At 46.1% G+C, this 15,205-nt stretch overlaps 1 protein-coding gene across 2 annotated transcripts; it reads right to left on the bottom strand.

Annotated features, from left to right (window-relative positions):
- Window positions 1-1,641: 1,641 nt before the first annotated feature.
- On the bottom strand, window positions 1,642-11,880 carry LOC142658877 (uncharacterized). Of its 2 annotated transcripts, none has more exons than XM_075834488.1 (2): window positions 11,805-11,880; window positions 1,642-5,412 (listed from the first exon to the last, which is right to left on the bottom strand). In XM_075834488.1, the coding sequence occupies exon 2, from the start codon at window positions 5,351-5,353 to the stop codon at window positions 3,974-3,976; it is 1,380 nt and encodes a 459-aa protein (XP_075690603.1). In that variant the 5' UTR covers window positions 5,354-5,412; window positions 11,805-11,880; the 3' UTR covers window positions 1,642-3,973. The 2 variants fall into 2 exon arrangements, with proteins under 2 accessions (XP_075690603.1, XP_075690604.1); XM_075834489.1 differs by having other exon boundaries at window positions 1,642-5,409; window positions 11,805-11,841.
- Window positions 11,881-15,205: the final 3,325 nt, after the last annotated feature.

The following is a 15,205-nucleotide window of genomic DNA, read 5'->3' as shown; positions in this document are numbered from 1 at the left end:
AATACCACGTAGCGTCAGAGATTTGTTTACTTGCTACCAATGCGTGTCGGGATATGTAGTTCTTTTGTAGTAACGCGTCACTTATTCCCGACACGGTCTGAGAATTCTCATTGGGAACAGGAAATGATGATAACGGCTGCTGAGCGGGAGTGAATGGTCTCAGGTCGTGTCATAATAAATGAAGTATGGCTGCTGTGTGTATAGTGTCTGGTAGAGGAAGCTGCTCATAGACGTAGCTGAATTCAGTCCAAATTAAAGGGGGGAGAGGTTGTTCCTGATTTCTTGTATATAAACTTCTGCAACATTCTAATATACTTTGTCTATCAATTCCTGACCGTTTTCAAGATCTTTGCTTGCTTTCAGTGAATACAAACAGTCTTGCGTACATTCAAAGGCTGAAAACCCGTCCAACCATATTTACAGAATAGATACTAGCAGCAAGCTGCACCGTTTTTGATTGCAATGTGTGCATGTGATTTTATATAATAAAAATGAACCCTCTACCATAGTACATCTGGCACCAAAAACAAAGTGCATGCTACACGACATGATCAGGACAGGTTTTCATCCTCTGAATTTACACGGGAAATCAGTTTCCATTCACTGACAGCAAGCAGAGATCTTGAAATGTGAATAACTTTTCATTCTACACCTGTTCATATTCTCAACAGATTTTGTTGCGGAAAATCCGCCGCATAATCCAGTAGCAGCAAAGTGGATGAGATAGAACAAATCTCCTCCACACGCTGCGTAAATAATAAGCGGAAAAAACGCTCAGAAATTGACCGGTGAGTTTTTTTTTTAGGTCGCAGCACGTCAATTGTATTTGCATAATCGCTGCTTTTTTGTTGAATGTTTTTTCCATTTAGTTCAATGGAGAGGTAAAACAGCAGATGTTGCGATTTTTGCGGCGGAAATGCCGCGATTCCTCCGAAAATCGCAAATCAGAAAAAAAATAAAAATCTTATACTTACCCAGAATTCTGCGCTTTGTCCAGGCCGGCCAATCACAGGCTGCAGTGATCACATGGGATAAAATTCATCCCAGGAGGCCGGGCTGCAGGACGCGTCGCCATGGCTACGTATAAATGCCATTTTTTCTTTTGTGCTGTTTTTCGCAGCGGACCTACCCAGCACTGCCCACAAGTGTGCGGTTTTTCGGGCGCAATTCCCTACGGCGCTCTGGGCGGATACGCTGTGTACTTTTACGCAGCACAATCACCCTGTGTGAACGTAGCCTTAGGGTATGTGGATGTCGCTGGTTGGGATCCCCCACTCGGAGAGGCCGCTCCGGAAGACAAGATGTTTATGAACCTGAGGAACCGCAATGATCATTTCATTTATTGAAGGAAAAAAGTTTGGGTGCGTAAACATGAGACAATTTTTGACGGTGCGCATGGAAAAAGCGGTTTTACCATGAATTGCGCTGCAGTTTATGGCCGTGTGACTTGTACAGGTGAAGCTCATTGAACTCATATGCTTCGTTGTTTCGTGAGGTTTTGCGCACTCTGTCTAATGTAAACGCAGCCTAAATGTACGTTTTCGAATAATTTTTGACCAAGTGGTTTTACTGTGAGTTTCCGCGGTTTTTTATTTTACAGTTTCACATGTAAAAACGTACAGCCGAAAACCGTATTGCCCGGCAAAGTAAAACCGCGTGTGTTCTTTTTTACCATGTTGTAAAAAAAACGACTTCTGTCAACATCGCCTCATCCAAAACCGACTGTGTGGCCTTGTGTGAGAAAGTAGTTGCCCTGAAATTTAGTTGAGAATTGTGCCTCTAGTGGTGGCGGCTCGTCACTACATTTGCTTCCATCCCACACCAGCAGTCGTTTACCTGCTAATCCAGCATGGGACTATTTTATTACATGCCAGATTATCAGAATTTCTAGACAACCGGATGTCGGACTAATGGAATTTTTCTGCATTTGTCACAACAAAGAAAACCCGATTCCGTGTTATGATTTATTTGGACCAGATACAATGTACAATGAAATATAAAACTAAACGTTCACCCGGCGGCTGTGGGTTTTCCGCCAGTTGGCGATGACGTCCTGTATCAGGGACTAGTGTAGCTTTGGATCAGAGAACGTGGTTGTCACTGTCCGAGGATCTTCTCCACCTTAGGGCTCATACACACTATAGAAAGAGCCTTCAAGTGGGACGTGGCTGTAATGCGGCTCTGTGTGCATCCAACTTCATAGAGAGGAACGCGAAGGTGGATACCGCAGAAAAAAACAAACGGCACAATGGTCCATTGGATGCCATAGAAGCATTGCGTCTAGGGTAGAATATCTTCATAATAAGCTCTATTAGGGTTTATATAGACGTTCATATAGTGCTATAAGGGGGTCCCGCACTCAGGACCTCACGGTATTAGCTTAAAGGGGTTTTCCAGCTTCTGACAACTAATGACCTATCCACCGGATAGGTCATCAGTACATGATCCGTGGAGGTCCGACACCCCGGCCCCAAACAGATCAGCTGGTCCGATGCCTCCGTGCATCGGCCGTACATGCCAGAAGCGGTTGGCTCCAGTCACAGAATAGCGACTGCGCTGCAGTACTGTATTTAAGTGAATAGGAGCGGACCTGCGGTACGGCCACTATTATATGTACAGTGCCAACAGCTTCCGGGCTCCGTACATAGCATTATGTGCCACAACATCCGGTGCCTGCAGGCCACCGGAGCGGGTTATCAGTGCGGGTGTCGGACCCGCACCGATGACCTATCCGGTGGATAGGTCATCAGTTGTCAGAAGGTGGACAACCCCTTTAAGGCTTTATTCAGATGACCGGGTGTCAAATCAGCCGTGAAAAACTGCAGTTTTTCATAGCCGATGTAAACCCGTGCAGGACCCGTTTTCACAGATCCCTCATAGACTTGAGTCTATCAGGGGATCCGGGAAACCGGGCAAAAATAGAACATGTCCTATTTTTTCCCGTGCCGTTCGCACAGTCCGTCTAAAAGAACGGCCGTGAATACCCCCATAGACATGTATTGCTTTTAATACAGCCGTGTGACGGCCATTAAAAAAAACGGCCATCACCCGGCCGAGTTTCCCTGTCATCTGAATAGGGCCTTAGGTGGGACACCTCGGTGTCAGAGACAGCAGGACTCTCCAGAGAGACAGGATTTATAACTTCTGAATTGGTAAATACGTGGCGCTTAATGACTGCCACCTATGCCATCTAGGGAGTGGCAATCACCAGATGCTCTTCATATGACAAAGTAACTGGGGCTTTCCAGATGCGGATCACCACCGATTGTCAAAAATGGAAAAATACAGGGTATTGTGTCCTGTAACTGGGGCCGGGACTCTGCGGGACACACTGAAAAAAGATAGCCAGCACCAACCTAAATGGTAGCCTAGCTCTACTACCCAAAAATATTTGTGTCATACATCACTATGACCGGAACCCAGTTTGGGTTTTCATGCTGTTAAAAGTGAAAGGAGTAAAAATTTTAAAAACGGACACCTTGTTAACGTCACACATTTACCCCTAATCACAGAAAATAATAATAAAAGATACATTTATAAAAAATAAAACCCCGGAAGTGGCCAAATATGCTGAAGTTATATAATATTTGTCTCCTTAAATTTAACTTTGTGCCCCATTATTTTGTGTTTACAGGGCTTGTCCGCATTGAAGAATCACTTTATGTTAGAAGAGACCCCCGATGATTAGCTGGTACCCCTAGCGATCATCTGTGCAAGAAGTGTTTAATTTCCCTGCAGCGCCACCACAGGGTAAATACGGTATTACACAGTTCTCAATATAACCAATGTGTTGTCTATGTAATGCACGGACATGTTGGGTCCTCCTGATTACTGATAGACGTCCCGAACGAGAGACTCTCTTCTATTAGCTCAGGATGCCCTAATCGGGAGAGTATCGTCCCTTCCCGTTCACGATACCACATTATGGTTGTGCTTTATATTGTTGAAATATATCCGAATAGACCTTGGCTCTTCAGCACGGTGGTTGGTTAGTCCGGAGTGGAGAACAGTCCTGCCCAGACGCAGAGGAGGACTGGAGCTTCCCTTTACAATGAATTTTTTTATGCACCATAAGAGAAAACCATAATATGAAACTCTTCCCACATTCGCATTGGTGAGGTTTTCCACCAGGGTCCTCATCGTGGTCATCACTGTCACAGTCCAGGTCATCTACGAGATGCTCCTGCGTCTCGTGAGTTTTCTGGTGTCTGTACAGGTGTGACGTAGAAGTGTAACTTTTACCACACTCACATGTATAAGGTTTCTCCACTTTTTTTTCTTCACCCCGATATGTTCCAGTTGCATGGACCTCCTCCTCCTTGTGACTTCGTTGATGTCGGTAGAGATGAGAACTAGAAGTGTAGCTTTTCCCGCACAGACACACATACGGTTTCATCCTCTCGGGAGCCTCGGTCTCTTCTACAGAGTCACCTCCATGTTCTTCTATCTGGAACGTCTCCAGGGTGTGGGTCTTCTGGTGCCGGTACAGATGGGACCTACAGCTGAACATCTTCCCACAGTCACATTTATAAGTCTTGGCGCTTTCCTTCTTTTCATCGATGTGAGATCTCTGATGTCTGTAGAGGTGAGAGCTACTTGTATACCGTTTGCCACAAGCACAGGTATACGGCTTCAACCGACTCTCTTCCGCGTCAGATTCGAGGTTAGTCATGGAACCGCCTTGGCTATCAAACATTTTCTTGCATGTCTTCTGATGTCTGTAGAGATGAGAACTGATGGTATAGCACTTTCCGCAGACGCATGAAAAAGACTTCTCATTTGTGGTCTTCACTTCGCAAAGTTCTCCAACACTATGGTCACTACTGATCTGGTTTTCTTCCACATGAGTTCTCTGGTGACTATGGAGATGAGATCTGCTGGTGTAGCTTTTACCACATACACAACTATATGACTTGGATGGTTGGTTTTGCGATTGTTTTGTAGCTTTAGATTTTTTAGGCTTTTCTTGGTTTTCTTTTCGAGTCTTCTGGTGTCCAGTCAACAAATCTACTTCCACCAGATTTCCTTCCGCATTATCATCAGCTTCTTTATATACTGTCGACTGGTCTTCTAAGATGTCACTACCAACAAAAGTGGGACCTTTGGTACCAATACAATCTCCATCACTCCAACTGGAATCTAATTTAGTGTCACCAGTCCTTCCATTCTCTCCAATACGAACACACATTGACCCATGTTCAGACTTACATAGATGGTCCTCATCACCACACGTGCCACCAGAAGAGGTGGTCAATGAAGAGTTACTAGGTTTTGACTTCTTCCGTTCATTTGATGCCCTTAAAGATTTCCTTTTAGAAGGTCTTTTCTTTGTATGTTCCATGAGCTTCTCCATGCTCTTCTCGACCTTAGTAGCAAGTCAACGCGTTTACCGGACAAGGTGATCAGAATCTGCTGGATAGAAGAACAAATATATAACATCATCATCATGTTGTAGAGGTATCACAATACACGCCTGGTATAAAAAGAAGCCATTGCTTACATCAGTGGCTCCAACGTGCTGAGAGTTGTAGTTTCTCCACAGGTGGACCACTACAGGTTGACCACCATTGGCTTACAATGTTCATTATCTGACAAGAAGTGATCTAGGGGTTATTTTATGGTCGGTGGGTTTTCCCTTTTGACTGGTCGTTTTTGTTCTAGAGTACGGAGCCAATATCGTTTCGATGTCCGGTGCCGAAATGATCGCGTGCATTGATAACATCTGACTGTAAACGTGTGAGGTACCGTATGAGTGAAGATGGAGGCAATTTAAGACGATGATCTAGGCAGTCAAATAAAAATGTAGTGGTTTGTCTATGGAGCCGTTTACACCTAACGCCACCCTTTTAGTCGCTTTATAGATTCTGTAGGTGCAACGCAAACAAGACCGTTATAAGCCATTCCCCACTAAGGTGAGGTGACCGCCTGTCAAATCTTTCTTAGACTCTGTTCACATCACGTCTTGGAGAGATACATTCACCTGGGAGTTCTCCCGACTTATGCGACAATCTTAAACTCACGACAGTACATGGTTTTAATTTGCGGTGGTCAACTGTATAGGAAAGCGCAGCGGGCTTCAGTTCCTATACAATGAAGAGGTATACGGATGTATATCTGCCTTGTGGGGCTACAGTGGTCTATGGACCCGTTCACCTGGCGCGTCAGGGATATCTCATGGCGCATACGCTGAACATGTACCCCAAACGTGGTGTGGACATGGTCATAGTTATATCGGGTTCTCGGAAGGCTTGGTTACAACCAATATGGCCGCCATTACAGCGTAAAGGATAATTTGTTATGGGAACAGCCCCCTAATAACATTAGGCTAAGCTAGTGGGGTGCAGCAGCATCTACTGAATGGCTCCCTAATGTCCCTATCGCATACTTACCAACATTTTACTTCCCAAATCACAGGACATTTGTAAGCCTCACCCATCGTTCTAACAGGAACACCCAAAAAACTGCCAGAAACGCCTCTTTTTAGGTCATGTAATCATTGGCAAGTACGCTATTGGGTTCATAAGGGAGTGTGCGCTCTATGTAAGGTTCCCAACATACGATATTGTGACAGGATCGATACACCAACCCAATTTCTCAATGATTGAAGAGCATGTCCCTCGCAGCTCATTGGCTGGGAGGGATCGCCCAAACAGACTGAAATTGAATCTGGTCAAGTGATCCCTCTCGACCGGAGGGATAATTAATTTTGGAGTTCTATAAACACTCTCATGAATAATATTATAGCAGCTGCCAAATGATATTTGGCCCGTTGCTAAGTAACAAGAGATGCAGCTGGTGGGTGACAACACCAGATCTCCATGCTCGTGTGGAGCTATGAGGAGAACTGATCTGTTCCACGAGATCCGCACGTCACAGCAGCCAAAACAAATTTCATGTAGAATTGGAGTGGGCTGCGGAGGATAAGTCAGTGTTGTCCATAGCAACCAACCAGATTGCAGCTCTTATCTTCCAGAGGTCCTTTGAAAAAGAAAAACAGCGCCCTGATTGGTTGCTATGGTATTATTAATGTAATGCAGCGTTAGTTATGCCGACTGGTGCCGCCATGACTACAACTAGCCTACATGTGCAATATGGGGGAAGTAGTAGTATGATTCTGCCATTGACTGTGCTGGTACCGTCATAGACGGGCAAAGACTCATGATGCCACTCGCCATGTTTGTCTAGGTAATTATTATAATTTTTTTTAACCCCCACTATTTGATTTTTTATGGCATGGGGGGGAATGGGCCAAGTCCAACTGTCCAGTTGTGGACTGTCACTTTAACCCCTTCCCGACACGCGCACTATATATAAGCCGCATGTCGGGTGGGTGAGTATGGAGCGTTAAATACCACGGTCAATAGCTACCGCGACATTTAAATCACTGAAAACAGGGGGGGTGACCCCCTGTAATGTTCCAACGGCCTCCCCGCGGCGAGATAGGGGGTGCCGTAGGTTGGCATGGCAGCCTGATGAAGGCCCCAGGACCGTTATCTTTGTACTCCTATGATGCCCTGCCGAGACAATCAGAATCACGATATACTGCAATACATTAGTTGGATCGCTGGTTCAAGTACCCTAGGGGGACAAGTAAAAAACAGTGAAATAAAGTTTTTTTAATGAATAAAAAAAAAAAATATGAAAAGTTTAAAAAAAACTTTTCCCGTTTTCCCTCAGGCACAATATAAAAAAATTAACATAACTGGTATCGACACGTCCGTAAAAGTCTGAACTATTACAATATATCATTATTTAGTCCGCACGGTGAACGCCGTAAAAAATAAAAGTGATCAAAAAGTCTCATGTACCCCAAAATGGTACCACTATAAACTACAGCTCGTCTAAATAGACTGAAAAAAAAAAAACTTATGGCTCTCAGAATGTGGCGACAAAACTCACATTTTATTTTGAACAATCAGTTTTTTCTTTGTAAAAGTAATAAAACATAAAAAAAAAAATACATAAATTTGGTATCGCTGTAATCGTATTGACCCGCAGAATAAAGCTAACACGCCATATTTACCGCACGGTGAACGCCGTAAAAACAAAACCACCCAAAAGATTGAGGAATCGCTGTTTTTTTCCTATTCCACCCAACAAATATTTTTCCCACTACATTATATGGCACAATAAAAGGTGCTGTTGAAATCTACAAGTCGTCCCGCAAAAAATAAGCCCTCATACGGCATTATTGATGGAAAAATTTAAAAAAAGTTACGGCTTTTGGAAGGTGGGGAGGAAAAAACGAAAATGAAAATCCGAAAAATGGCTGTGGCGGGAAGGGGTTATACCTGGAGCAGTGAGGCTCTGTTCACACCACGTTCAGCCACAGTTGTCAGAATCCATCTGCAAATTAAAATAAAGAATCCGGACACGTACTGCACATCACCCGTAGGCTTTTATAGGGCAAACCTGTGCCAAAAATGTTTGGCACGCATTTAGCAGGTATTGAATAGTTAGTTTTTTTCGGCAGTGCTGAAAAGCATGGGCTGCTACATGTTATAAAAAACCACAAAAAAAATGTATACGTTGAAGTATAGAACGGCAAACGGTGTCCAAACTGGTGGAGTGGGAATTCGGGATTAAAGGGGTTGTCCCACGAAGGGGAAATGCAGCACAACATGGCGGCCATTCAGATGACGTATGTAACATAGTATGAAAACAGAAATGAATCCGTCCAGCTCAGCCGATTCTCATGCAACGTGGATCCTGAGGAAAACGAAAACGACTGAGGCAGAAGCAGATTTTCCTTAGGGTCAGTTTATACGGAGTTTTTTTTTTACACGTTTTTTGACGTGGAAACCGCGTCGGAAAACGCGCCAAAAAATGGGCAAAAATGCTGGAAAAAACGGCTCGTGGGAAAAAGCGACGTGCCCGATCTTCGGCCGTTTACGTCTCTGACCTCCCATGGACATCAATGGGAGGCAGAGAAAGCGTATTTCGCTACGTTTTTGGCCATCAGCACTCAATGGTCGCGGGCGAAAAACGGCTTGCAGGCAGAGTAAAATCTGCCTCAAAATTCCAAACGGAATTTTGAGGCAGATTTTCTGCTAGCAAAAAACTCTGTGTGAACCCAGCCTAAGGCTATGTTCACACGGAGTATTTTGGGGGAGGAATATCTGCCTCAAAATTCAGTTTGGAAGTTTGAGGCAGATTCTCCTCTCCCTGCACGCAGTTTTTCGCGCCGTTTTTCGCCCGCGGCCATTGAGGGCCGCGGGCATAAAACAGCGCGAAATACGCTTTCTCTGCCTCCCATTGAAGTCAATGGGAGGTCAGAGGTGGAAGCGCCCGAAGATAGGGCATGTCGCTTTTTCCCGCGAGGCAGTTTTACTGCTCGCGGGAAAAAGACGCCGACGCCTCCCATTGAAATCAATGGGAGGCGTTCTCGGGCCGTTTTTGCCGAGTTTTGCGACGCGGTTTCCGCGTCCAAAAACTCGGCAAAATACTCCGTGTGAACATAGCCTTAGACCGCGCTCACACACAGAATTTTTCTAGCGTTTTAAACTACATTAAAAAACGCTACTAAAAACGCTAGCGTTACTCAAATGACGCATGCGGTTTAAGGCGTTTTTAGTGGCATTTTTTATTTGGTGTCATTTTGTTCATGCTTTTTTCTGGCGGTTTTGAAGTCTTAGGCCTTATTCACACGGACGTGTTTAACGTCCGTGATACGCACGTGAAAATCACGCGCGTCGCACGGACCTATGTTAGTCAATGGGGCCGTTCAGACAGTCCGTGATTTTCACGCAGCGTGTGTCCGCTGCGTAAAACGCACGACATGTCCTATACTTGGGCGTTTTACGTGCATCACGCACCCATTGACGTCAATGGGTGCGTGAAAATCGTGCGCGGCACACGGAAGCACTTCCGTGTGTCGCACGTGATTCGCGCAACAGTAGATAAAGAAATGAAGGAAAAAATAAAACCACTTGCTTCATTTCTTTTTCTAAACTTCAAAACCGCGTGTCAGAAGGATGGCGTATGCGTGAAAATCACGCAGCACATACTGATGACACACGCAACTGCAACGAGCGCAAAACGCAGACACTCGTGTGAATAAGGCCTTATAGAGAAGCCCAAAGGAAAAAACCACTTAAAAAAAAATTTGCGACCCCTATCGTCACCAGAACAGGGGTGCCGTGTACCCCGCTCCCCCCAGCCCGCTGCCAGGTGGAGTTGAATGTAGCGGTGGTCGAGCATTCGCCCTGCCGCTCCATTCCAATACTATGGCACGGACGGAAATTTCCTCCTGGCTGCAAGGAATTGACAACACGGAAGCCCCATTTTGGCGATCGATTTGATTCCCAGTGGTCGGACCCTCACCGATCTATTAGTGATCACCTATCTAGTGCAGTATCTGGAATACCCCCTTAATTGCAGCTTCCCAGATACTGAAATGCCAACATCTCTGGGGGTTTTGGGCAGTGAGGGGGTTAATGTGAAGAGCCGCAGGGTTCTCTGTAAGGGTAGAGCCCCCTAAGCGGGGGAGACATGCATATTGTATACCGGCACCCGCCTCCTGGGATCAGTTATCGGCGGTCTGGTCTATCACCGGTTGGGTGGCAACCAAATACACGCGTCATGAGGGAGAAATACCGGCGCCAGAGTATTATTAAATGTTCCGAAAAGCTTCAAGGAGGGAATACCTGCCTATAGCCGGCCGAGGTCAGGGCATGCTGGGAGTTGTAGTTTCTCATCTTGGGAGCCACAAGTTGGCAACCACTGGTCTCTAAAGTCAGAACCCCCCTTTTAAAGTGTCTCTCCAATTTGATTTCCAGCCCGATCGGATGTACAACGCCCGGAGTCTCGTGCACGGAACGTATTGTAATTACTAGGACCCCTGCACGAGTCCCTCTGGGCGTCATACGGTTGTTTTGGTCACTGTACTGCCCAGCTCGCACGCTGCGCCTCTCCACGCCCAATTTCAGATCGGGCAGAAGAATCAAGTTGTAGGGACACTTAGGCCCTGTTCACACAGAGTTTTTTTGACGCGGAAACAGAGTCGAAAAACGCGCCAAAAAAATGTCCAAAAATGCCTCCCATTGATTTCAATGGGAGGCGGTTTTCACCCGCGAGCTGAAAAACAGTCACGCGGGAAAAAGAAGCGACGTGCCCTTTCTTCGGGCGTTTACGTCTCTGACCTCCCTTTGACATCAATGGGAGGCAGAGAAAGCTTTTTTCACTGCCATTTTTGCCCACGGCACTCAATGGCCGCGAAAAATGCTGCAATAAACGCGGCAAACGAAGTGCAGGCGGATCTAAGATGGAATTTTGTGCCTGCAAAAAAAACTCGTGTGAACATGGCCTTAGGAGGAACACTCAACGGAATTTGCACGTGGATTCTGTGCCGAAATACGTATCGTATTCCGTGTTTTTTGCGCTTCCCATGCGCACCGTAGTTTTTCCACCGCAGTGAATGCGGCTGATGCACGTGCGAATCCGCTGCAGATGGAAATGCAAATCCGTGGCGGAAATACAAGTATCAGTCCCGGATTTCTGCTGCGGATTCTCGGGAATATCTGCAATAGACGGGAGGTGCTTTGTGCTCTGCATTGCTTAACTAGCAATTCCCTATTATAATGCCATTTCCCAAATTAGCTACGGTAGAGAGAAATCTGCTAGTGTCAGCACACTGCCCAGCACAGGAACTACATATCCCAGCATGCCCTGGACCGTAAGAGCTCATAGAACAGCCTGAGATCTGCATTGTTATCCCTGTGCCCTGTTCTGGGGGTTCCTGGTTGCCCACCCCGGCCGGCCGGCCGGCCGCACGCACGCACGCACGCCCGCCCAGCAGCACTCACCCGCTCCCCACAGCAGCTACTCTGAAGATGTACACTGTATCACAATCCCTGTCACTGAGTCCAGCCCAGCTGCACTGTGATTGGCTGCTTCTCATCTAGTGACCTCTGTCAGCCAATCAGAGTTCAGTGAGACATTGAGGGCTGTGAGCCAATCACAGAGCTGCTTGCAAGACGCTGAAGGATCCCGGCATGTGGAGGGAGGGGCGGCGTTCTGAGACTAGCTGCTTCTAATGGGAACGTATGGCATCTGCCGTGCTTATGCATCTGTATTTCCTCAGCCAGAGGAAGGCATGCTGGTAACTGTAGTTCTAAATCTGTAAGTCTGCAGCTTCTCCATACAGCTGATTACTAATGTAGAACTACAATTCCCACAATTCCTTGCACCCTGCCATGTGTAGTGCTATTTTTACACTAAAAATCCATTCATTATGGTTTCCGTATTGCACCGTATAAATCCATGACGTCTGAACGTAGCCTAAAGGGGTTGTTTCATCACAGACGTTGTGACCTTTGTAGATCGATAGTATGAAGTGGCTGCCGCATAAGGACAGCGCTTAGTTTCCGGTCGACTACACGCGACCTTTTCTGGGCGACCACGTGGACCGATGTTGTCCAGCTTGTATCGTGCTTTGGTCTCATTCGAACTAATAGGACTTCTGTACACTTGCTGGGCACTGTACGGTTGCCTCGGCAACAGTACCAGCCAGCATGCAGCCACGTCTATACATGGAGAGTACGGACATTTCACCCCGCTACATTAAAAGGGGTTCAATCTTCGGTGAAATTCTTAAAATGGATGTATATTGGGGAATTGCCAGAAGTGCAACTTACTGTAGAATCCTAAAGTGTAACTAAATGTGCAACATATAAATCATAGTGACATGTCAGAAGTTTTGATTGGTGGGGGTCCGAGCACTGAGACCCCCACCAATCTCTAAAACGAAGCTGCAGAAGTGCTTGTGTGATCGCTCAGCCGCTTCGTTTCGGTTCGGCTTTTTTCCGGAAATCAATGCAGCGGTGTGCGGGCTCAGTAGAAAATCTATGAGCCCGTACTCCAATACATCGACTTTCTGGAGAAAGCCGAACGGAAACGAATTGGGTGAGCGCTCACACGAGCACTTCTGCTGCTTCGTGTCTATTCGGTTTATTCTGGAAACCAATGTATCGGTGTACGGGCTCAATAGAAAGTCTATGAGCCCGTATTCCGATACATCGACTTTCTGGAGAAAGCCGAACAGACACGAAGCGGCTGAGCGCTCACACGAGCACTTCTGTTGCTTCGTTTTAGCGATTGGTGGGGGTCTCAGTGCTCGGACCCCACCAATCCAAACTTCTGACGTCACTATGACATATCAGAAGTTTGTCAAACGTTTAGTTACCCTTTAAGGCTACCTGCACACGTTGTGTATTTTGGTGCGGCAAATATGAACCAAAACCACAGCAATTTGCAGGAAAAAAAAAAGCACCTAGTCGTGCTTTTTTTACGTTTTGATGCGTTTCTCGGCGTGTTTTCATACTGCGGAATTTGGTGCGATTTTCCTCAGCACTAGGCATACAGTCCACAAATCGGAAACACAAGATAAATTGACTTGCAGATTTTAAAATCCGCACCGCAGGTCAATTTACGTGCAGAAAAATACTGCAGTGTGAAGATGACATTTCCTGGAATCTCATTGAGTATGCTGCTACTGTATTCAGGGTTTCCTTGTGTTATTTGACAATTGATATGGGGTTTCTCGGTGCTCCTTGGCAACTGATCAGGGCTTTCCCTATGTTTCTTGACACAGTCCGGTTTCCCGGTGTTCCTTGGCACCTAATCAGGGTTTCCTTTTGTTCCTTGGCGCCTGGTCAGGGTTCCCGATGTTCCTTGGCGCCTGGTCAGGGTTCCCGATGTTCCTTGGCGCCTGGTCAGGGTTCCCGATGTTCCTTGGCGCCTGGTCAGGGTTCCCGATGTTCCTTGGCGCCTGGTCAGGGTTCCCGATGTTCCTTGGCGCCTGGTCAGGGTTCCCGATGTTCCTTGGCGCCTGGTCAGGGTTCCCGATGTTCCTTGGCGCCTGGTCAGGGTTCCCGATGTTCCTTGGCGCCTGGTCAGGGTTCCCGATGTTCCTTTGCGCCTGGTCAGGGTTCCCGATGTTTCTTGGCGCCTGGTCAGGGTTCCCGATGTTCCTTGGCACCTGGTCAGGGTTCCCGATGTTCCTTGGCACCTGGTCAGGGTTCCCGATGTTCCTTGGCACCTGGTCAGGGTTTCCTTGTGTTACGGTTCCTGGTGTTCCTTGCCGCTTAATCAGGGTTTCCTTGGCACCTGGTCAGGGTTTCCTTGGTACCGGGCCAGGGTTCCTTATCATCTGGTCAGGATATCCTGGTGTTCCTTGGCACCTGGTCAGGGGTTCCCTGGAAGACGGCAGAAACAAGAGCTAGGATGGCAAAGTGATCTCAGCCTTCTCATGGACTCCAATGTTACCTTCTGACATGCCTACGTGACATTTCAGTAGATAAATATAGGTGGACGTCCCCTTTACTGGACTTTGTTGGATGATCCTGCTGTTCTTTTGGACTAGTAAGGAAAGGGAAAATTCTGAAGGTCTTTTACTGAATGTAAATATGTGAGATAAGGCCAATACCATCCATAGGCGCGGTCCTGTAATAACTGGCTGCATTGTGTCGGAATAGATCTGTGCCCTCCTCCATATTTACAGAAGGTCTCTCTGGTAACAGCTTCATTATAGGGAGCACCTGGATTACTTCTGGCAGATTTTTTTCAGGGTATATTCACACGCTACTTCAAAACCGCAATGTAACGGTGCAGCGATTAAAAAAGGCAATTGTTTTTTTAAAGCTCGTCTGGATCCATTGGTCGCATCTTTGTGGAGTTTTGTAGCCATTGATATCAATAGGGATGAAGTTCCTGAACCCCAATAGACAATATCAACCCCTCAATCAACAATAATATATTCTTTGATGTCAAGGCTATACAGGATCTATAGTATATCAGTGTCTCACGCAGTGGGGTAGGGGTTGAAATCACCACAAACCCAGCACCTTCGGCGATGTGAACTTCCCAGCTCCCCTGACATATTATGGGGCTCATTGCTCCAACCCTGGGTACAAACCAGAAATACTCAATACAGAATAAACCCCCGGATTAACGACCATCTCCAGTAATCGGGTAACGAGAACTTGTAATATATTATTAAAGACTACAAAAGAATCCAGGCCCTTTAAACTTTGAGTGAATTTACCATAACTGCTCTTACAGTAAAGAACCCCCTTCTATGTTTGTGGCATGATTTTTGCAATATTTTTTTTTTTCGTGATCCATGCATGTATCTTTTCTTATAATTTTTATACACATGAGAGATTATATATATATATATATATATATATATATATATATATATATA

The sequence above is a fragment of the Rhinoderma darwinii genome, chromosome 8 (assembly GCF_050947455.1).
Source record: "Rhinoderma darwinii isolate aRhiDar2 chromosome 8, aRhiDar2.hap1, whole genome shotgun sequence".
Taxonomy (NCBI): domain Eukaryota; kingdom Metazoa; phylum Chordata; class Amphibia; order Anura; family Rhinodermatidae; genus Rhinoderma; species Rhinoderma darwinii.
Note: the sequence above shows the minus strand (reverse complement) of the source record. Positions and strands in the feature narration are given on the sequence as shown.